Genomic DNA, 24,185 nt, shown 5'->3' with positions numbered 1-24,185 from the left:
TTTTAAGCAGAAGACCCAAGATTATATGGCCTTCAAAGTGAGGGTGTAGCTGTTGAAAAGCATGTTCAATTCCTTCAGTACTTTGTCAAGGACGTTGAAGTATACGAGACAGGCCTTCACACTCTCGAAGATTATTCCTTCATTGCTGGTTCACTGGATCAGCCTGTCAGAGACTGTGATGAAGTTGGCTTATTAGAGGTCGAGTGCCCCTTCACCGAATCTGGCCAAAACATCACTGAGGCGTATAATGACAAAAGTGGCCGCTACACACATGTGACTTGGCTGTCGGCTTCCACGGTGAACCGTCCATGCTCACGCAGCAGATAGCTTGCGCCCATTTTCTTCTTCTTCTTGCATTTGTGCAACATACAGAAGCACACCGATGAGGCATTGGCGATACGCCGACCACTGCATTGAGTCAAACCGAACACCATAAGCCTCCCCACCTAAGCCGCAGATGCCCAGCTTTCAGAACTGTGCGGAGAAAGCCACCAAAAGGCATGGCATGCATGTCTCCCCACATGCACAGATTACCCCCTTGAGAAAACTCCACTCCTGAAACACAGAACCTATTAAAAACGTCTGGAAAAGAACAAATTGCTATAGAAGTCTTGGTCCAAGGGAAGACTGCAAATAGATGTTCTTCTAAACAGAACCTAGAAGCCCAAAATATATTAGTATGTATTTATCTGTGGCAACAACCCCCTACCTGTGTCACCAGAATTCATTTAGGTAAACACATTCAGAACGTCTAACTCAAGAACTTATAACTTTTAACCTTAAAGTGCATGGAACTCCAAAAGGCATGTTAAAGGTAGGGTGACCGTTGGTGTTAATGAACAAAAGTTAGCACGGACGAGAAGCAACATAATAAGCTGGCAACATCAGAACTTAATTGTATACCAATCTTGTGTCAACAATCAATGGTAAGTTATTCTTTTCAGGCCAGGGCACACACACACGAAACCTCACAACCATTATCCCATGCTCACCCAGCACAGCCTGGCAGCAGTGGATGAGCGCCATGAGATAAGGAACAAGCAAGCAAGCAATGCTTTCTTTTGAATATTTGCCTTTACCTCTCTTGGGTATTTTGTTGGGGGTGTTCTCCAATTATTCCAGTCTGACCAATCCCCCTCGTGAGTACTAGTCATGTTTCGAGGCAACAACAAGTGAAACACTGGTGGCATACAGTGCCAGTGCGCTGCAATTAGCTACAACGTTAGTCAAGCAGACACACTCTAAATTTGTCAGGCACTTCACTTAATGCTGGCAACACTGGGGGCAAGAATTCGGGGGGGGGGGGGGCAGCGGCCACTGGCGCATGCAATGTTCCAGTCGGGGGCATGGTTAAATATGTGATACTACAGTAGGATACAACTTAAAAGAGCAGCTGGCAACCAAGGCACACGGACCGTCTGGGGGTTGTGTTGCTCCCCCAGCCAACCACAGAAGCAAATAAAGGCATCATCATGCGACCTTTTCAAAAAATGGTGTCATACTTTATACCTCTGGAGTGTCTGCTGTTCTAGAAGAGCCTTTTAATCGGCGGTAGCAATGAGGTGTGCAACAGACATGGACAAAATGTATGGAGTCTGAGAATTTCACTCTTCAAAAGTCCTCGGCACAGTTCATTTCATTGCTGAGCCTGTTTTGCACATGGAACTTCACTGCCAACTGAAGTTAAACTTGACAATAAATACTTGCAGCGAAGCAAGCATTTTATTTCACTTGAGTAAAGAATTAGGCTTTCACCATTCCACTATAATAGACGAGCAAAAACATAAAATTACGAGCTAATAATTTTATTTTTCTGGTTACTGCCTTATTCAGGTAACAGGGAAAGTTTGACGTACAAACTATTTGCGGCCTCGTGGAGGAACAGTGGCTGGTGGTTATGAGGGCATGGGTGGGGCTTCACTGCAGACATAAGTTGTATCCAACTATAGTTGTGTTCCGTTCTCAGCTGTTCCGTACAGTTGACAGATGTTAACTGGCGTCATTTAGCTTTGTGCATGTTGTTTGCCATGTGTTTTGCATGAGTGCTTCACGTAATAAGCTCTGTTGTGTGTTTTCACCAACAGCTCACTATCACAAAGGCAGGATCTGCATTCACCGCCTTCGTTACCCTTGATGCCTCTCTGTATGTTGTATGTTCGGACAACACTTTTTTTCGATAAATGAAGTTCCTTGTACTTGATTTTTCATCAGTAATGGCTGAACTTTTTAGCTGTCTCATAACTAAAACGTTAATCATGACAATTATTGATCACCAGGCTTCTGTAACCTACCAGTTTTAGTCATCCTTATCTTTTGCCCGAAGATTCCATCCACTTGTTTATGTTTAACTAACATGAAACCACCAGAGGGAGTGAAGTCAGCCGTAATCATGAACCAGACTGAACTTGCCCTGTGTTGTCTTTTTTTTTTTGCATGAGTTACAGCTTTGCATGCAGGCATATTGCAGCGTTTGCGCTTCATAGCAAAACAAAAATGTTACTGGAGTGCTGAGTTGTGTCATACCACATCAAATGCATCGGTCACTTACATAAAAATTGCACTAGTGCCTTGGTCTAAATAAGCTGCACTTGTAGTAAGTGCGGCATCTCTAATCTGTTTATTAATGAATGTGTTTCCCCTCATATGTGTATGCAAATCTGTCTTTCAACTGACTCAATGCTCTCTTGTTTTGTTGTTTTCGCTGTACAGACAACTCATGCAAGCAATCTTTTCTGCTGGTGCTACCAGGATGACGGGGCCTCATCATGATCAGCATAAATCAAGGTACTGTACCTCTCTGGTCTTCACAGCGCTTTATATATGGGTTAAAATTGGGGATCCCTTTAAAATGAAAGAGCTAGTTGGTAATTTACAAACAGGCACTTTTTTGCACTCATTCCTAATAAGCTGTCACCATTATTCTATTTTGCAGCACCACAGTGGAGAGATGGTTTATTTCTACTACTACTAGTTAGTTTCCCAAAGCCCTAACAAACTTGAGAACTGTCACTAGTCAATATTTTGTAAGAACTCACAAATCAACTCTGTTTTGTCACTACTTGCAGTATTCCATACATGCACAAAAAGTCGCTATAACAGTGCATGTTGTACCTGGCGTCCATGAAGCACAAATGTATTCCAGTCAGCATGTAATAAGTTCTTTATTCTAAAATTCGCTGTATGGTCTACTTTAAAAGATGGGCCAAGGCCTCCATACAATAATGAACTTTGATTTTATCCCTACCGTTATTACCACTAAGTTGGCACATGCCAAATAAATCATCTCAGGTAGGTTGTGCAGATTGCTTTTTGCCCTTACTGTAGGCTAATTCAATTCGCGTGCGTCCTTGTGAACCGTTTCACAGCAGTGTATGGTAAGTTAAGAAATTGTGCAGCTCGATTTCTGTGGTGCAGGCACTACGCGACACTCAGAACGAAGGCCACGATGCAGGCGTTGTGTTTTGTCCAACTAATGTGCACCGGATGCATAAGTTTGAGGTGTCCCGAACCAGAGGTATGATCAGCTCCCGAGGCATAAATAGACCCCGAGCTTGTGCAGACACAGCTGATGCGTGTAAGTAGGGTTTCAGTGGCGCTTTTGCTCAATCGCATGCTGTGCCACCTGCTGCGGTGCTGCTTCGCACCTGTACGTGTGCACCTGCCATGCACCTTTCCTGCACCTTTTGAAACAAATGCAGTGGTTCAGAGAGCACCACTGCTGCACCACTGAAACAAATAGCAAAGTGCAGTACCTTGTGAACTGGTTCAGGTGGTGCAGGCAAATGGAACAGACCTTGTGAGGATATCATATAATGATGTGCGGAGGTGCATACGTCTGAGATACAGATTGTCTTATGTCACATGTGCATGTAGAACAGGCATAATGCTGCAGATTCCAGCAATATGGAGGGGTGCTTTGCAAATTCTGTCATAACTTCCCTGTGCATAGGATAACTTCTTCTTGCGCTAGTCGGCTGCTACTTGATAAAACCATAGTAGTGCAAATAAAAACAAACACAAAGAACACAAAACAAGACTGCAGCAGTCCCAGGGTGTCTGGTCTTGTAATCATGTTCGTTTTTACGTGTCCTGCAATGGCTTTATAAAGCTTGCAAGTGCAGTTTTTTGTCATGTATTTCAATAATAGGAATTACAGGTGTTATGAGAACTTAGCAACTTATTTGCTTCGGCCCTTTGATTAGGCTGCCACATTTGACACTTTGCTAGGTGCGCCTCTGTGTGCAATTGTTCAGCATGGGCCACAACTTGAATACAGTTTTTTGTGTTTAGTGGTTTCTCAGTAGCTATATAGTTTATGCAGGTGCTCAGAATTACCTAGCTATAGATGCACTGATGAGTTTGTAACCTCTGCAAGCCGCTTTGCACTTTCTGGCCCAACCAGCAAGTAACCACTGCCCAGACAGAAGGCAAAATTCTCTTTTGATCACGTCACGAGATAGTTTCAATTTTTGTATGATGCATCATCTAGCGACACCTTACTGGTGATGGACTTAAGCAAATTAGGGCCAACACGAAATGATATCAACAAAAGTGATTGACCAAGAATACAGCCCAAGAAGTATTGCTTTGTTATACTTTATCGCAAGTCCTCTGTATGGTACCTGCATACTCTATATTGTAAGAGTGACAAATGAACAGTGAAAAATGTCGAAATAATGAAGTACAATTCATAAAACTTTCACAATGTGATTAGAGTTAAAAGACTAGTGCACCGAAAATGAACAAAATCTATCTGGTAGGCTTTTCTTAGGCCTTAATGGTTTAAAAGAAAGTAGTGCTTAAGTTTATTTATAATGTGAGCCTACCCTCTTGCTTGGCACATATTGCTAACTGAAGTTCCGATTTAGACATTTTCATTTTCTCTCTTACTTTTTTCTCTTGTGTGCAGGTTTTTCTTGCCTGTGTATGAACCTTCACACATAGCCAATGAGAGCAAGCCTTCGTGGGCAGCCACTGCTCTCCTAGTAAGGGAAATTTACCTGCAGAGCCTGTCCTGCTATGGAAGCAGCAGCTATCTTCAAAATGCATGTGTTCTCACCTTTGCTGCTATTTGTCACTTTTCTTAATTACATGTTCTCCATCTTTTCTAATTTGTTATGCAATAAAATTTGAATATGTCACATGGAGCAAAGTAGATGTCTTGCTCCATTTTAGGCCTGCATTCATGCTTTATGCACTGCACTTCATGAGGAGCTCATCTGTACGAAGAGTGTCAAAAAAATTTATTAACAGCATATTCTGATTTACTTTTCGATCTCTATAAGGTGTCCTATGCTATAGAATTTACTAACGGGTGGTATGGCGATGAACTGGTTATTTTTGCATGATTCTATGCAAGCTTAGGGCAATATTTTACAAGAGGCACCCACAGAGTAAGTTAAAATTCACTTTTAAATGATGCACGAAAATCAGAAAAACAAAATTTATATTGGCAGATAGAGTGATGCCCAGACTCTTTGTCCAGATGTGAACCATCTACATTTTTAGGAATTCATAGTAAAACAACCTTTTGTTTTTTATGCTGGTGCCATGCTTATTTTTCATCTGTAACTGAAACGAGGATGTCCTTTCTGCTCGAGTTGCAGCATCATTGACAAAATGTCTCCTTGCTAGAAACTATTTCAATTCTCAAGATACCCAGCAGAGCAACACTTTGTGAAGAATGACGTGTTTCATGCAGAGGCGACATCCTTGTTTCAGTCAACACATGCACAGTATCATATCATCGGTACACAAAATAGATATTCTTTTTATTTCAGAAATAAGTAATTGCTACAGGTGACATTCAATTAACTGGTCTAAGCAAAATGTGCTCGTTGACCAGTCAGGCTATGCCTTGTTACACCTACTTGCTAAATAAAGGATGGTTCACATACGTGCATTACTATCCAACAGTACAAACATTTTTTTTCTGATGTCCGTGCCTCATTTAACAATTTGCAATGTTAGCACGGCTTACTGAAGTACATGTACCTCTAGACGTCCACAGCTAAAAAATGTACTGGTAAAGACAGCTACTATAATTTTGAATTATCTGTTCAAGAGATCTTAATAATAATAAATAATAATAATAATAATAACAATAATAATAATGTTTATTGCCACAAAATATACAAAACAACACAAGCAGGCCGGTCTAAGCCTCAGTTAGCTTGTAGGACCGTGCCTATGAATATGACAGACCCCCCCCCAAGGCAAAAAAAGATATACATAAATTGATGAGACATGAAGAAAAAAAACGAATTGCAAAAAAATTGAAAAGTACAAGATAACATTTGATAATAATAATAATAATAATACGACCACTAATAAAATATTGGCTGAGGTAAACTCTTATAAACCTAGTTATCACGGGCGAAAGCTCTGTTTGGCTTGGTTTTACAAAGACTATGCGCACAGTGGGCATAGTCTTTGCTCCGAAGCCTCAGAAAGAGCTCTGGCTGGCTCTGGCAGCCAGATCACCTTTGTTTTTCTCGGGTTGCTCCGCCCACCGCGCCACGCACTTCCGCCAGTCATTCGTTTTACTCGGGCTGGACAGTTCTGGCTACCTGCAGGCTGCCAGAACCAGCCAGGGCGATTTTGGTGTGGCTGCTCTCTGGAAGTTCTCTGGCAAGCAGACGACTAAAAGAGGCGATGATCGCTCGCCGCCATCTTTGTGGGGACTTGACAGACTAGAATGCGGGCGCTTGAGGACTTATTTATTTCCAATACCCTCAGGGTATAAATACACTACAGAGGGGAGGGGCATACATAATAAAAGTGAACACGATAAATAATAACGCAAGGAACGAAGCATTATACAGAATATTTACATACTGCCGTAGAGTAAACTACACACGAGGAAGTAATGTATGGTACTACAATAAGTTTGATAGGGCATTTTTAAAGGCAGTTGAATTAGCTATGCCTGTTATGAAGTCATGTAAGTGATTCCAGTCCCTTGCGGTTAAGAGGACAAATGATTGCGAGCCTGCAGCAGTTGAAAAATATGGTATGTTAACCATATGGGGATGATCAAGCCGGTGTGAGTGAAATGGTTCTCGTAGGATGAACAAGGATCGAAGAGCAGGCTTGTGATAGTACATATTGTGAAAAAGACAAATGCGTGACTGCTTTCTACGGCTGGCTGTGGAAGATCAAGAGTAGTTTTCATTTCTGTCACGCTGGCATTGCGCTGGCATCGCTCAGCCAACTGGCTATGGTCATATTCAGATTTCGTTTTTTCTAGCGTTATCTTCTTGGATTCTAATGTACTGTTCCACATTGCAAAGCAGTGCGATACGACTGGCAGTGAACCATTTGAAGCTTTTGTGTGTCCCATGAAGTCTTCTCCCGGCAAACAGCATGCTGCACTCTCATGCACGCATATTATCTGCATCGTGTTCCACAGAAGTTTTACACGCTCGTTCACACCCAATGCGGTACATTTTTGGTTCTTTCTCTGGTGGTGCTCCATTTCACATATCTTGCATATGTATGCGACAATATCTCTTTTTTCTGCAGTTAGTGAACGCGTTGCAGCTAGCCCGTGTTTGCTCAGTCTCTCCGTCGTATGCTTGGGTGGCAGCTCGAAACCGTGATGTGTTCGAACTGCAGGCAGTTGACATTAAGAATACACTGGTGGAGAATAGGCACACATACATCAGGCAACACGAACATTAGCTTATTGCTCTCATGATTGCAACCAATATTGTTTTTCGTGTGAAACTTTCCAGTCATCACAGGCAGTGTGCATTTTCATGCGCCACCCGCATCCCCAGCTCCTTAGATGCACCATCAGCCAAAACAAACTTTCTGAAATCAAAGCCCAAGCAGGTCGGCACAAAATTTTATGCGTATAAGACGTACCCGATATCCCGCTTTTTCATGTCTTGTCAAGTGATGACACAACGCCAACTCATCACTGTCGCCGGCAGGCGACGTGATCGCTGCTAGCACAGATCCTCGAGCGATCATTTTCGGGGATACAATCACTTACGCGCTATTTCGCGTCTTCGCATTGTACGCGACGGAGGCTGTCGGTTGCGCTGTCCAAAGTGAGGTGTCCAGTGCGCATCCCGTGCCGAGTCGCGCGAAATCTCGCGAAAGTGATCGTATCCCTGAATGCAACTATATATTTTCAAGCTGACAACGCATAAATGGACTGTCTACGCCGAGCGCGTGCCGCCTCGCCTGGTGCTGCCATGCTTGTTTACATTTATCCCGCGGCCAGCTACCCCGGCGTTCGACTTTGCAAACTTCGGGCAGCTTCGGTTTGTCTTGGGATCCCAGCCCACATGGCTTCCTATCAGGACCGGAACTAGTTGGCTGCCCTCTGGCTGCCAGAACTACGAAAATTGAAGAAGCCCAGTAGTTTTATTAAAGGCTTTCTTGCAAATCTGATGGTGTGCCTGTGTTTCTTGACCGGGGCCACAGCAGATGTTCGGCCACATCGTTCAACGCAGGCAAGCCGGCAAGCATAGGCGGGTAGTCGTTGCTTACGCTGACGAGAGGCACTTTCTGCTTGACAAGAAATTGCCTACACGTGCGACAAATTGGCTGAACGGACAGACTCTGGCTCCCACTCGGGGAATGCCATATCTAGCGTAGGATACATCGGCTCACTCACCGCGGTCAAGTCATTGGCGTGCCGCGTTCTTTCACACATGTTACCCACGCTGCCCAACGGGTTGTCCGTGAAGTCGCGGTGAGACCTGGGCGTCGCAGTCGAGCCTGCCGCCAGCGGAAAGGTGTGGTTCGTCAAACGTTCGTTGTGGGTGCCGTTGCTTGTATCAATGGCTTCGTCTCTTTGTTCGTGTTGCTGACCGACGGCGGCGGTTGCAGTAGCTTCGGTCTTCGCACGCTTCCGCGCTTGGTAATATACCCTATAACGTGCTAATCTGGCCTCCCTCTGCTCCGGTGTTTCAGCAAGCAACTTTGCTTTTGCTTGAGATTTCGCAGCCTGCCGTCTAGCTATATCTCCTGGATGAGTGGATTCAGCCTGTCGCTTGCGCTGAAGCGCACGCACGGATAGCCCAACTAACGCGCTATCCATGGCGAGAGTGAGCACATAAAGAAGGCCGGCGTTGCGTGCACCCGGTCGTTACGAGCGGCTGTGTTGCGTTCACTGGGTTGCTGTTCTCGCCATGTAAGTTTGTATAGGTGTTCTGTGGTTACCATATGTTATTCGTGTTATGTCCTCGCTGCGTTCACCCCAATAGCCAAAAAAAAAAAATGATTTGGCTTGGCTTCTTTTGGATTTTTAAAAGACTGTAGCGTGGGCGCTATTTCTCACGAGACGTTCATGACGTTCATTTGATGGATCGCCAGCCATGTATGCGCATGCATACATGGACGCGAGAAAGAAAAATTAGCAGTGGCTTAGCTCGGCTACGCCAGAATATACGCAACGTGAGCTAAGGTTCAGCTGATTATTCTTAGCTTTCCTGGTTGTTTACAATTAGCTTGATTATCATGCTTACACGGCGAGCCTTGAGGTCATCGACGGCGTCTTGTTGCTGCTGCTGAGATAATCGGGCACGTCGCTCAGCCTCCTGCCGCCGCCGCTTTGCTAGACGTTCCTCCCTTTGCTCCGGTTTCTCCGCAGCACGTTTAGCTTTCTTCTGTTCGTTCTTCCTACGCTCAACCGCTAATTGCCAGGCAACTACTTCGGAATCTGATGAGTTAAGCTTCTCCGCTCTTCTGCGCCGCTGAGCAGCAAGTTCGCTCTCCTTCGCCATGACCATGCCATGCCACATTGGCAGACGTCCCGCTATATGTATACCCCCACTGATACCTCTGCGCATGCGCACAAAATGAGAGGCGCTCTCAAGCGGCACCGGCGCAGCGTCAGACTTGGCTACTGCGCAACGGAGGCGCACAGCTGGGCACGCGCCGGCGCCAGTGCGTCTGCCGCGGCTATGACGTCACTCCTCTGGAATCGCGCGCGGCGGCTCCGCTGCGTCGGTTGTCCGCCGTGTGACGTCACTGCTCGCACATGCGCAGCACGTCTCTCCAGGAGCCACGTGAAACTGCTTACCCTCGTCCAGTGTAGCTCACGCTACAAAATCTGTGGGCTTTTGCTCCTTGACTCTGCCTAGGCACTACGGAGGAGGTTTCTTATCGTGTGTTGTAGGCGTTTGTCCCTAGGCGTGCCGGCATTGCGGAATGGGGTCGAGTTTGTTAACGCTCGAACGGCTCGGACTCTGGCTGCCAGCGCAATAAAATAAGTGAAGCAGTGGGCACTGACGCCCGACTTGGCGACCGCTATGTCGGACAGACTGTCTCGCGCCTGCGGTGCATAGAGGCATAGAGTTTCTTACAATAATTCGGCTGCCACAGCTCCGGCTTCGGCTGCCACAGCTCCAACCCACGGGCCGCCCTGCTTCCAGCTTTGATCCCCCTGTTACCCCTTGGGTGCCCTGGAGATCCTGCACCACCTGCTTTATTATAACCTCAGGTGCTCTCCTGAGGCCTCCATTTGCTGGTTACATGTGCCCTTCTGGAGCAGTGCTTGTAATAAATCCAATCTATCATCATGACGAAAAAAGCAACCGGCGACTTATACAATGCCAGTCAGAACCTTGCCCCCTCAGACACAGTGATCACCAAACGGGGCGTCTGTGCCCACTGCCTCACCGCGCAGGCAGCCAGCGGCGGAGCGCAAGCAAACTCGACCGCACTCCGCAATGCAGGCATGTCTAGGGGACAAACGCATACAATGCGCGCTAAGAAACCTCCTCTGTAGTGCCTAGGCAGAGTCATATTGTCATGTACGAGTTTCTGCCGCTGTGGACGATTGGACGTTTTGAGGTGAAGGAGAGGTTGAAGTGTCTCGACGATCGGTAGACGATCGTCGAGCTACAACCTCGTAACTGTATATGTTGTAAATACATATATTTTATTCCCCCGTAACGATATAGTCAAGGAGCAAAAGGGTATGAGCCCCCAGATTTTCTCTCTCACGCCCGCTCTTACCTGCGCTTGCACATAAACGGCTGGCGATCCTTCAAATGAACGTCTCGTAAGCTTCTGTACCCGCTGCATTAGCTTTGTGGCTATGGAATTTCTAGAGGCCATGGATTTGATCCCAACTACGGCAGCTGCATTTCGACGAGGGTGAAATAAAAATGCACTTGCACTTAGCTTCTGGGACACGTTAAAGAACATCACAGTGTCAAAATTAATCCAGAGTCTGCCACTATGGCGTGCCTCATAATCTGGTTGTGGTTTTAGCACGTACAGTCCCATAATCGTTTAATACTGCTTCCACAATGTTACGTGCCATGTGAGGCAATGACTATGCTCAACCCTTTCAGAGGTTATGAAATATGCGCACGACGCCTCAAGCAAACACCTCTCCCCGTATGTTCTGTGTACTACGCAGACGAACAGCAGTGGTGCCCACAAGGTAACGTTTAACGTCAACTCACTCTCGTGTTAGACTAAACGTTGAAGAAATTGAGCTTTAGCCGTCAACATCACCGCTAATTATTGTCATCCAAAGCATCCAGCATGGAATGCTTCGTTTACATAGATTCCCACAGTTAGTGGGATCTGCATAATTTTTTGCTTGTTTTTATTATGCTGACCTGCTCTGCTCATCATCCCACTCCCTCCTCCAACCCCATGTTGCACGCACCGATTATCATTGTTACTGTTGCCTGCGCGCGGAGTTTTTTTTTTGGGGGGGGGGGGGGGGGGGGCGCTACGCTGCGCGTTGGCATCGTTTGTGTAGTCGTGCGTGGTGTGCCGTGTATTCTTTGTGTGTTAGCATACACGTAGTCTTGTCCATTACTGTGATAGTTTCAGCATGTGTCTGAACATAAAGAAATTTATTCCACTTATAACACACCAAACATCTCGTCTCATTTCATTGACTTCGTTTTTGAAAACAGACATTTATATATGGTGGTTTGATACATGCTCAGAAAACAAACAGAAGTGAAAGATGCATGACGTGTTTATGACTACTAAACAACACAAAAGTTCAATGTAAAGTTTAAAAATTAAAGCAGTGAAATACAAAAATAGAACACAATAAAACGCGAAGGCCGTTTCATGTGTACACATATAAAAAACGAGATTTTTATAAAATGATCTAATTACCAAAGAACAGAAGGGCTTCTGATATATGCACTCAGATATTGCATAATAGTGCATGACGTGTATTACATAGTCATAACAATTAACTATAAAGAACTCGAAAATTTAATGGCAATGGCAAAAACAATGAAGACATGCAAAATACCTAAAAATATGTAATAACAAAGCAAATATCATTTTATGGACAGCCATACCAAATGAATATAGAAAATAATTAGTTATATAATTGCTCAGATGTTGTACAAAAGTATATCAAATGCGTGGCATGTTCATTACTATAAACAAAATGAAAAAGCAGACCTGGTAGAACAAAAATAGCATTGTACTAAAAATGGAAGGACACATTATTTTGCACTTTGCCTCAACTTGAGTACTAGTGGCAAGGGGGAGCAGGAGAGCAGCACTACACTACTCCGACACAAGCACCGCCGTGGTCACCACACCTCCCATGCATCTGTCGCAACCCATGTTTCTTTCCTCAATGGCCCCAACTGCTTCTGTAGCCGCTCTGGCACCTCCAACGCGCGTGACGTCACAACCACAGGAGCACAGGCCACGTTCACAGGCTTTCCCCTCTCCCCTACCCATCTCCATTGCTGTCCACATGTTGCGTCCCCGATACGGACGTAAGCCACCCAAGGCATCCCCTCTAGCAACGCACGTGATGTATGCATATGGCGGCTAGAGGTAAACAGCTCCACTGTAAAATTTCAGGAGAGGGGAGGGGTGCACGGGCCCAATGTGCCACAGACTACGCCACTGCCACGGTGTACTGCGGCCTCAACTCATCGGTTCGTCTGAGCTGTGGCGACGATGTTAGCAAACCGCTCAAGAGTTGTACCCGATGGCGACGAAGTAGCAGTGTACGTATTTAGTAATGTATTTAAAGAAATACATTACTACTATGTATTTCTTTGAACTCAAATGTGTGTATATGTATTTATAAATGTATGTAGGTAGCTGACTTGCACCTTCTTGGCAGCAGCGTAGGCAAGGGGGCATGGCACCCCCTTCCTCCCCGAAATTTTCACTAGTATGCAGCCTGTGCAGTACCCCCATTAACCTGCCCAGCTCTTCAAGTGCGTGCCTTTTTCCCTTAAAAAAATATATTCTGGCTAGGCCACTGCCCATCGGGGACGTTTTATCCCCATGTACAAAAAGCGCCCCTTTAAGAAAGGTGAAAATGATTGCTTTTTCTTTATTTTCTTTCATAATAAAGACTACAGGGCATACTCAGTTCTGGCTGAGTGCAAAATGCCTCTGCAGGATGTCTAGAGCTTCTTGCTTATGTACAGTGAGGTCTGGTAGATCACTCGCATGTGGTTTATGAACGCGGCACTCAAACCGCACATGGCTAGGGTGGCCGTGGTGGCCAACGATTTTTGCTCCACTGGTGAGTGCTGGGCAACGTGTTTAGCTGGGTGCTTGTTGGGGGACCCCAAATGTAATCATAAGGTCCTAATGCACGTCACAAAGGCCTTCGCTTTGATTGCATACAATACACCAGCTCGGTGTCCTGGCCGATATATGCTGCGAGCGCAAAAAGTGATTACAGCTATGAGCTCCAAGAATGATGTTTAAAAAGCTGAGCACTGTACACCCTTGCAATTATCTAGTTGAGCATCAACAGTATGGTGCATCAGTGGCCTTGTAGCAGCGAGACGTGACAAAATATCAGCAACAGCTCTGCGTGAGCACACAAGGTGATTTACACTCCGAATGCCCACTTGCTGCACTTTTTAACTTCAGGAAAGCCACTCACCATAACAAGGCCGCCGACACAAGGGCACAGGTAGGTGTGTTCACCTTCGTTGGTGTGCACCGATGATTAATGACAACCATGGTGTGGGTGCGCATACCCTAGCTGCTACGAGCAACACACGCTTCTTTTGTCCGACATATGTGATTCTACTGATTTCGAAGAAAGCTTCTAACAGTACTTGATATGCTGGCGACTTGTCTGTAGCTTCTTCGAACTGTGACAAGCTGCGTATCTAGCCAGGGCTTCCAAGGGCACAACCAATAGGATGGGCTCATCCCATCCTCATTGCCACCAAAACGACCATGCACTTCAAGCAGATAGCTAAAGGAGGGGGCACACTGGGCACAACCCATTGTCATAATGTTGTTGTCGTCCCACTGTCATCATTTTACAGTCGTCATCTCACTGTTGTCCCTTCGACATCCTTCCACCACCACCGCATCACCATTGTACCATCATGGGCAAGTTTGACCCTGGCCAGTGAGTGTCATAGCAAAGTGGGCCAATCTCAGATGCACTGTATTGTGCCTATAACCAAAGGAATAGAAATCTCGGGGTGACCAATATAGATTCTAAGTACAGATTCTAAATAAATAAATCCTTCAGTTATATAATATGTAACTACATTGCTCAAATTATAATCTCATAAACTTTGACAGTTGCTACAAGATGGACTCAGCTGCAATTTTTATTTTACAGAGGAGCTAGTCTTAGGCTAGTTTCCAGACGTGTAAGCAAAAACGATGGCGGCGTCTATAGAGCTAGAATAGCTTAAGCATAATACAAAATCCTATCATTGTATGAGTCCCAGCTGCGTTTGAGGCCAGACGTGTCAAAACCGATGATGGATGATGGTTTGATGCGTTGCGATCTACGCAAATAATGACAGTGCAGCAATTGTGCCCTATGCTTTACCGATGATGGCCAAGAGCCTTGCCATGGAATGTGCCGACGCGTGCACCTTACAGACTGAAGACAGAATTATAGCCACCGTATACATTCATCCTGGAACGTCAAATAGGGACCATGAAATGGTCCCTTATGATCTACACATTTAGGTGGATCCTCCCAGTGAACCCCAATCCCATCATCATTGTGGGTGACTTTAACGACGATGTGTCTCATCCCGATGGAAAGTGTTTCTTGGTGTTTCTCTTGGAAAGGTTCGACCTTTAATGTTACACCAAGACCAATGTCTCCACGACATGCCATCAGTCGTGCATAGACCTAATGTTCACCAAGAACATCTCCAGTGCCGTCACAGAGCTCAAGGCCGTCTATCATAGCAACCATAAAGCCATAATTAGTGTGGTCATGAGATAAATGTAAATACAGATAAACATAATGTGCACATTCAAGTTATATTGTTTTATTTTATTTATATACAGCGCCACTGGTCATACACCTGAATGGCTCCGAATTTTTAAAATTCTTTAGTCTGGCGTGGTGCACTGCACAAAAAAAAAGACCAGAGCAAGTGCCACATTTAAAGGTGGCAATAGGAATGATGTAGCCAATTATAGACCTATTTCTGTTATTGCAGTGTTTTCCCGAGGGTTTAGAAAATATAATTTTCTTTTATATCAGGATTTTCTGAAGCTAACATTTTGACTACATAGCAGTTTGTATTTATGAAGGGCCACTTTATGGAATCGGCTGCCAGCAGTTGATATTTTCAGCAGGAGAAGTTCAATGGTTTCGACTTGTGCCTCAAGCATGACTAAGTGAGTTGAACCAATTATAGTTGGTGTAAATTGTCAAAGACAAAACTAGTTGACTCTACTCTGCCTTCTCAGTGGCCCTCTTCCATTCACAAGTTTATTTGATAAGCCACATTACAGTGGTAAAATCTCACCGCTACTACCTTTGTTTCAGAACTTCCAAATGTGTGAGAGTAAAACAGCTTTATGCCTCCAGTGTTCATTTTTAGGCCATCTCCTGCACATGACTAGCCCACAACCAGAGTATTACTACCTTTGCCATATCAGCTGGTGTATTCTTCTAGATGAGTTTGGCATAGATAGTGCAAGGAAAAAAGAAATGAGATAAAAAGAATGAAAGAAACACCCGTAGCTATGCCCTTACTTATATTTAATCTAACACCCTACAGGCCCATTAAAAGGCATTTAAGGAAGAAAGGTTACAATGCATTAGTTTTAGGAGCAAGTAATGTGTAGCAATTTCAAAGCAACCAAAAAAAAATTACTATTGCATTTAGTAAGTTGACATGGGCAAGGAAGCCCGTGGCCCCAAATCAGAGAATGTGCAACCGCACCAACATACAAAAATTAAACTCGACGCCATACCAGTTACTGGTAGCGCTTTTCTACAGCCATAATCGTAGGTTTAGATATCCTTAGGACATTAAGACAGACTCCAATCAAATAAGTGAATTTTATTAGCCCGACGTTTCAGAGCCTATTCGGCTCCTTGTTCAGGGGTTGTTCTTTGGGGTGCCGGTGTGCAGCTTTTAAAGGGTCTTTTGTAAAAAGGCGAGGAGAGTACAGAAGGTGGGGAGACACTTCACAGACGGGAAGGGGGGGAAGCGAAAGGATGAGATGACTGCAGTGGTGCTGGTCAGCCGGGATGACCGGTGCTGGGGGAGCTTGGCCCGCGATAGTGCTGTTGATGACAGGCAGGGGGGGGGGGGGGGGGGTACGGGTGAGCGCAGACGTTTTGGTGTTGGTGACTTAAGCGGGAATCTACCTGACTGGAATCCTTTTCTTCTTTTCGTCATGTTACCAAGGACATGGATATACACAGAGGGTAGGTTGCCCTTCACGCGGTTTGTGTTACCCCCCGTATTCTGAAACGTCAGGCTAATAAAATTCATTTATTTGGTTGGAGTCAGTCTGAAAGTCATAATAAATTTCCCAACCAGACAAGCAATTCTGTCGAAATGCTTACCTTCAAGTGTAGATATCTTCCATTTCCCATGGAGAACGAAAATAATAGGGGTATACTGTGTTGAAAATCAAAATGAATGCTATAGTGCATGCAAACATTTACACATTAGCTGCCTGTAATAATAGGAAAGAAAGCTAAATAGAGCAAGGAAAACATGACAAGTTAATGGAGAAAATTATGCAACATAGTATTTCACACTGTTTAATACTTGGACGTCGAATGACCCGCTACCAACTTGTAAGAAACCACTGCGATCCCAAGAACAGGCTAGAAACCCCAAGATGCCATTTCAGGATGACGTGTTCCCCACGTAAGTAATTTGGAGTGACGAACCTCCCTTGACATCTCCACCGTTATGCTTAACGATCATGTGGTCACGCAGTTTACATTTGCTGAAATATTTACGAGAGCACACATTGCACTGGAACGGGGCCACGCCTGTGTGGGTCCGCATGTGCTCCCTCGCATGGTGCTTCTGGGTGAAGGTGCGCGGGCAGACGCCGCACTTGAACGGCTTTTCGCCCGTGTGTGTCCGCATGTGTCGCACCATGCTGTTGGTGAAGATGGTCGTGTACGGACACAAGGTGCAGAACTGCAGCTGCCTTTTGCTCGCGTACAACGCGACGTTCGCCCCAGGTTGCACGGAGGCGTGGGCAGCTTGGTTGATGCCTGTCGCTGCTGCCTGTGCGCCGTTGGCACTGCCCGAAGTGTTGCCATCGTCGGGGGATTGGTGGGGCCAGCCTGGTGGCAGCTGAACGGCTTGGAGCACTGCAACTTTGTCTGAAACGAAAACTATGCCTGCGAGAAAAGCACAGGCATGGCAGCCATCAGAGAAACAGCACTAGTAGAATACTCAGCAATAACCTACCGCACTCATCAAATGAATTTCATATATTGGATAAGGCTACTTCAGTGTCTAGACTAGCTGATTTGGCTGCACCAATATTCTACGAGTACTATCTAGGCACTTTGTGTTGGCACCCTGTGAATTTGTTTCTTTGAAGTGTTAAAGAATTTGTCAAACTTGGAGCTTTATATTGTTGTTGTTGCCATTGCTCAGCTCATGTTGATACGTGTGCACAGTACGCTTTAAATAAGTTTGAGCAATCATTAAGCACATGTGTCTGTGGTGATTACCTTAAGTGTGGTGACACGCAACACCTTTATTTTGGCCTTTATTGTCATTTTTTTAGTTGACTGAGTACGTTTTTCTGCTCTCCCTCACTGTCGGATGCTCTCAGGGGGTTGAGGGTATTTCAAGCCTTCTTTCTGTAGCTGCTTGCTCGCTTTCCTCCATGGTTGAGTGGGAAAATAAAGATTTATTCATTCATTCATTCTTTTGGGCGACTCAGCAAAGCACATTTAGCAACGATGAAGCACAAAACATGGGACCAAAGAAAGATGGGACAAATGGGACAAGCTGCATAAGGCAAAAACAGTATGAACATATGGTACAAAACTTAAGATACCCGTTGATGCCTGTAACATTGTTGTCTTTGCATAACAGTGTTCACAGCGCTTGTCCTGCCCATATCATCTTGCTTTTGTCCCATGTTTTGTGCTTTATCATCGTAAAAAACAGAAATAACAATGCAGCCCGCAGAGGCGAGACATTCCAAATAATAGATGGCATTTCCTTGAAGCCCAATGTCAATTTAGTGATGTGGGCGACGATGACAAAAACAACAAGCAATTGATAATAATGGCCATTAGGTCAGTCATTTTCTTGCACCTTGATGTGAAGTAAAAAATTTTTTGTAAAGGCACAACACAAACAAAAACTACTGAAGTCTTTAGTAAATAGCGTTATAACACTGGTGGTATAACAGACTAACAATAGACTAACAAGAAAAAGATGTTTACCAATTGTTACTTTTATTTAGTTTCTTAGTATAGCCAACTTAACACAAGGATGTACAAGTGGGAAGCACGACTTTCCCAGCTGGTCAAGGAATGTTTCTTTAACCGAGACTCAGATTTGCAATTAACAACAAGCAAAAGGCTGTAGTCCACTTGCACTACTTAAGAACATATTTTCATGTGTGCTATGTGTGATCACAGTTCAATAGAAAAGGTACAAATGTGTCTGTTACTACCACGCTTTTGAACATGCTATAGAGCATGTACGTACATTGAAATGTTGCAGTACATACAAAATGCCATGCACTCAAGTCTAGCTCCATTTGCTGCTAAACTCAATATCCAACTCGTATCTGCTACGCCTAACTCTTTTTGCTTTGGAGAGTTCAGTTAAGCCATAATTTCAATTCACTAACAAAAACTGAAGCGTTCCAGGCAACATTAAATGGTTTTTCCTTTATTGTGAAACATGGTGCACATTACAGACTATCAAGTAGCACACTTCATGCACTGCTAACAGTACATCAATTATTGTGTGGAAACTGTTCTTGTATTAAGCGATTATGTGTTTTAAGGCAACAGAACCAAACAGACTCAGTGCTGCAACAAAACCAAAATGACAAATGCTTAGCCTCGGCACACGACAGAGCAAAGCCAGCATTTCAGCGATATTGCTGCCACTGAATACAAGTTGAGCAGTGCACTGAAATCTCCAAACTATTTCACAACTTGGTCTCAACATTTTTTCAGGTTTTCACACTTTTACATTAATATCTGTACTCAGTGCGAGAGTAACATGGGGATCTGATAAAAGCAAAGAATAAGGTCAGATTAAATTAAGGAAAACAAAAATAAGTGCATGCAAAACTGTGCAAGTCTCTAAAAAAAAAACAGTTATACCACTCACTGCAGGAAGACAAACCCTTAGTAACACCTCAATTTGTGCTGGCTGACAGGACAGTAAAATGACTAGCATAGCACAGGCAATTATTTTATTGTGATGTTTCCCACATGTGTGGGTTTATTATTAAAGACGGTCTCGAGTTTCTTAACGGGCTCCCCTAATTCGTATCTCATGATGCCATCAGATAGTCCCTACACACAAGCAGTGAATAATTAGTGTTAGCCACGAGAGATAAAGAGGCAGTTGAACATCTGCATGCATGGATTCAATAATTAATCAAAGGTGTTTGCTCACCGATATATAGAGTGTGTCCCACTTAACGTGCATCATAGGCTTTCTTTGTTCACATTAAAAGAAAAACACACAGCCATGCAAAAATAACCTTCTGCAGTTAATTTTGCACCGTGAAAAGCAGTTAAAAACTCATGCTTAAGAAGTTTCAGATCAATGCTCAAATCTCAGTTATCACCGTCAAGAAGGGTCTAAGTTGAAACCATCCGCTCTTTAGACACTTTTATCATCCAGACAAAGGGCGAGAACATGGGAAGGCCAATGACAACATGGAAAAATGCTGCCACCTTGACGTTACACAAGTATTGGTAGCATCATCTTGTGGTGACCCTGCCAAACTGATCATCAATATTCAAAGCAACCTGAATATCAAACACGGGCATTTTGGCTACTCTTGCCTTACAGATTCACTCTTATCAACGGTTATTGGCGGCACTGTTATGTACCCAAGAAGCTAAGTTGTTTTAATGAATTAAAATGTGTGTTGAAATTCAATTACTTGGAAATTAATTAAACACATACTGGGCCCTAACGTTGTTACAATTACTTGACTTTTGAACTCCCTGAATTTCAATTATTGAGACAGGAGTGTGTATGAAATTGGGAAGGCTGCACAGAGTTTTCCAGAACATCTGGCAACAGCAAATAAGGGGCAAAATCATTTAGGACTGGCAGCAAGACAATTAACAAATATGGGACACTGCAGCTTCCATGAAAAAGTTATCTTGAGTGACATAAAATATATACACAGGAAAGGACGGTGGTACTACAGGGCAGAGAAGAGGAGACTCTCAAAACAAAAAGGTTTCTGGCTCTCCTGGCTTCTATGAAATGCCCCACTTTTTACTGAACACCTAAACAAGCCCATTTGTAGCACAATAGGCCTTCAGTGATGGGTGGGTTGTCTCCCCTCTTAACAAAGCCTATCAAACATTAAAAACAAACAGGCAGCATAAGACAGAGCAAAAATGAGATCTGCCAGAGATGAGGTCGGCATGATCCTCTAGCAACCTGTATCACCAAAACTGTGTCATATATTCTTCCATAAAAATCGAACAACTCCGCAGGGGATATGCATGCTTGCTGCAAAAGGTAAGCCTAAAACGACACGTTTCAATTTCTTTTGCATGCTTGGAAGTTTCAACAGACATGCTGTCATCCTACACTTCACAATGTCACTTGAAGGCTGACTCCCATGCTCCACTGCATATGTTACATGCAACTTGTGACGCACACTTTCTGCTAACTTTTCAAGTGCAACATGACTGCAAATGAATGTTTGAAGATGGAGATGTATTTGGACTAGCTGGTTAAAGATTATCGATACAAACAACACTCAACACAGGTGAGAAGCAAAGCACAAATATGCGCCACTGGGATTTCATTACATGGAAACAAGAAATGAAGAACAAGGGATGATGAACACCACAGAGAAGTTGGACCACCAGGCTTACACATAGGATGGGATGAGGCTGAGGTGAGCTTTATTTAAGACTAGAATTTCTTTTAAAAGTAACCTGAGTGGCACTGTAGTCTACACCAGTGGTTCAACTTTCAACACACTTTGTGACTTTCTCCCAGCTTGTTCAGAGATACTTTTCAAACACTCTTTTCGACGCAACAGTAAATAAATAAAATGCATCAACCCGGAGCAATATTAACTAGAAACACATATTTGCAGCTACCAAAATCAAGTTTCCGGGTGCTTTCTATGTCCTCACATTCTGCCAAAGATGTTTGATATAGCAACTATAAAACTATCATAATTCTGTTTTTTGTTTACGATCCTGTCATGTGCAATAGCAAGAATGCATCTCCATAAAGCCATGTTAAAAATCTCTGTAGATGCAGCGACGGCTTTTTCTAAGGAATGGTTGCGCATGATGCACCATTGGAAGGGCACCCACAAACCCCCAATGAGCTCTCCTAGTGACACCATGGGGTCCACAAACTACAGCCTTGTAGAACACTGCCCCATACAATGCCTAATGGAAATAGATAATATCTGACCTTTCATTTTTTTTTTCCTTCATGTGTTTTGTTGCTCATGTAAGGTAATTTTTAATAGTGCCACACTAACACTTTATGTGATAGCACCTTCACAATTCTATAATGATTCAGATTACACAAAGGCTTGTGGTAATGAAAACTTAATGATGGATATTAATGAAATGAACTAACATTTTTCCTCATAGATGATGTTATTGCCAAGCACCTGTCTGTGCGTGTGCATGCATGTTTGCACATGTACACGTGTGGGTAATTTTAAGGTTATCATACTGCAGCTCACTCGGCAATCAAAGCAGCATATATGGCAGGCTACAAGGAAAAAGTTGATTTGGGCAGGTCATGTGGTTAAAAACAGATAACCGGTGGCCTACGACAGTAACAAAATGGTAAAGAGTGTCAAGTGAAACGGCACAGAGTCAAAGGCAACAAGGAATTAGATGGCACAATGAGGTTAGACAAAGCACATGGTGGGGTTTGGGGACACAAGAGAGATCTCTTGAAAGCCTTTGTCCAGAAGTCAAAATGGGTTGGTGGTGGTAGTAATTCTGCAACTATTAATTCTCTTAAAATAATATTAAACAGTGTTAATGCTAACAAAATAAAACACAGGCAGAATGCATTGACTAGCATGCGAGCCTGTGAGCATAAACAGCATATCATGCTGTTTCTATTACAGGCAGCTTACCACTGATAATGCAACAGTGACAGTCACAGGACTGAACAAAAGCGGGACTAACTTGCAGCTATAGCTGGACTGTGAACTAGTGAATTGCAATAATTGGTGAGACAGTGAAGTGTCAAACGGGGGATGATGCTGGCAATTCTGCGGTACCCAGCTGGCACAACTGACTAGTAGCTGCATACATTACAAAGGAGGCTTCACTCACACTCACTGTGCCTAAGCCTCACAACTAGCACCAGTGTCAATACATCAGAACGACATGTTAGCTTCCTTTAAAATGAGATTCAAATCTCACACATGTCAATGTGTAATTGAAAGCATAATTTTGTGCACCACAGATTCACATCATAACAAATGACAAGACATAAGAAATGCAATCATAAAACACTCACACATGCACATACACACGCATGCACGTACACACACACACACGCACACATAAAAAGGCTGTATCTTGATTCTGTCAAGGCAAATGAATTTACTTATGAAACTCCCTAGGTAGTGGGACTTGCAGAAGGAGTGAAGGGACTGTGGTATCAATGATGCAACCGTGGAAAAAAGTGTCTTTAGCTCGCTTTCAACATTTCCAATGATTAAAGGCTTCCTCAAGGCCAACATAATTCACAACAACGCAGACACTTCAACTTTCCACAGAGATATGTGACAGCACTCAGATCCCCACAGAGAGCTGCATTCTACAGTTGTGCATTGGCGTGCTCTCTTCAACAGAGAGATTCTCTCCCGCACCAATTACCAAAACCTCAAGAGCCGAGGCAAGCAAAGTGATGTTCTGCCTCAGCGGTCTTTCCCTTGCTTGTGCACCTGCAACCTGTGACGCACCATGGCAGACTTCTGAGTGAACTGCCGCAGGCAGATGCTGCACCGAAAGGGTCTCTCTCCCGTGTGGGTACGCATGTGGTCGGCCAGGTGCACGCTCTTGTAAAACACTTTCGCACAGACGGTGCACCTGAAACACCTCTGGTCATAGTGCTTCTGAAAGTGCTGCATTAAATGGAACTTGCTGGTTGCCGAGAATGGACACAAATCACAGCGCGGCCGCCGCTTGTCACGACTAGCTGTTAGCCAACACTGGCCTTTGCCATGCACGGAGCTGTCCAAGTGTTCAGGCCTCTCATCTGCGCCCTCATTGATGCCACCATCAACCATGGCATTTTCCAGCTTGACTGCTGTACTCAGACTAGGAACAGCCATGTCATACTTTTGGCGAGCAAGATCTGTACATTGTGTGTCACCTGCTACCTGATGACTTGCCACATAGGCTGTATTGCATGCAACTGCAGCTTGAAGGCCCCGTGCATAAAGGTCTGTGCAGTGGTAAGACTTCTCCACTTGAAGACTTGCCATACTTGGAAATGACACTAAAGAGAGGAAGAACACAAAGACTCAGTCAATATTTGCAGGAATAAGTCTTTTGTCATGCACAATAACTCTTCCCATCTTGAGTACAAAACTCACTGCACCATAGAATTAGGCTGGTGAAATGAGAGGCAAAAACTGGTTAGAGTATATGTTGACGTATGAAACAGCCCCATTTGACCGCTGAATATTCGGCTAAGAAAAACAGTTGCTTGCTAACATCATTTCATCAGTGAAAATTATGTAAACTTCTAAAGCATCACGACGACTGATAGCATACATTACGC

General features: G+C 44.1%; 1 protein-coding gene and 1 long non-coding RNA gene across 5 annotated transcripts in view; both read right to left on the bottom strand.

Annotated features, from left to right (window-relative positions):
* LOC126529640 (uncharacterized) overlaps positions 1-10,239 on the bottom strand; it is an 81,762-nt gene extending 71,523 nt beyond the window's left edge. The window contains exon 1 of one of the 4 annotated variants that reach the window (XR_011890092.1): positions 9,483-10,239. Coding sequence is in view for 3 of the 4 variants with exons in the window: in XM_050177155.2 (XP_050033112.1) it covers positions 8,630-9,055 (426 nt within the window). In the remaining variant the exon portion in view is untranslated. The other 3 variants (XM_050177157.3, XM_055069927.1, XM_050177155.2) reach the window with 3 other exon arrangements.
* Positions 10,240-16,987: 6,748 nt separating this feature from the next.
* Positions 16,988-23,775, bottom strand: LOC140212786 (uncharacterized). Its single transcript, XR_011890091.1, has 2 exons — positions 23,004-23,775; positions 16,988-17,572 (listed from the first exon to the last, which is right to left on the bottom strand). It is a non-coding gene; the product is annotated as an uncharacterized lncRNA (long non-coding RNA).
* Between the last annotated feature and the right edge of the window lie 410 nt (positions 23,776-24,185).

Source organism: Dermacentor andersoni, chromosome 9, assembly GCF_023375885.2.
Source record: "Dermacentor andersoni chromosome 9, qqDerAnde1_hic_scaffold, whole genome shotgun sequence".
NCBI classification, from domain to species: Eukaryota; Metazoa; Arthropoda; class Arachnida; order Ixodida; family Ixodidae; genus Dermacentor; species Dermacentor andersoni.
The sequence above is the reverse complement of the archived record's forward strand: the minus strand, read 5'-3'. Positions and strand labels throughout refer to the sequence as shown.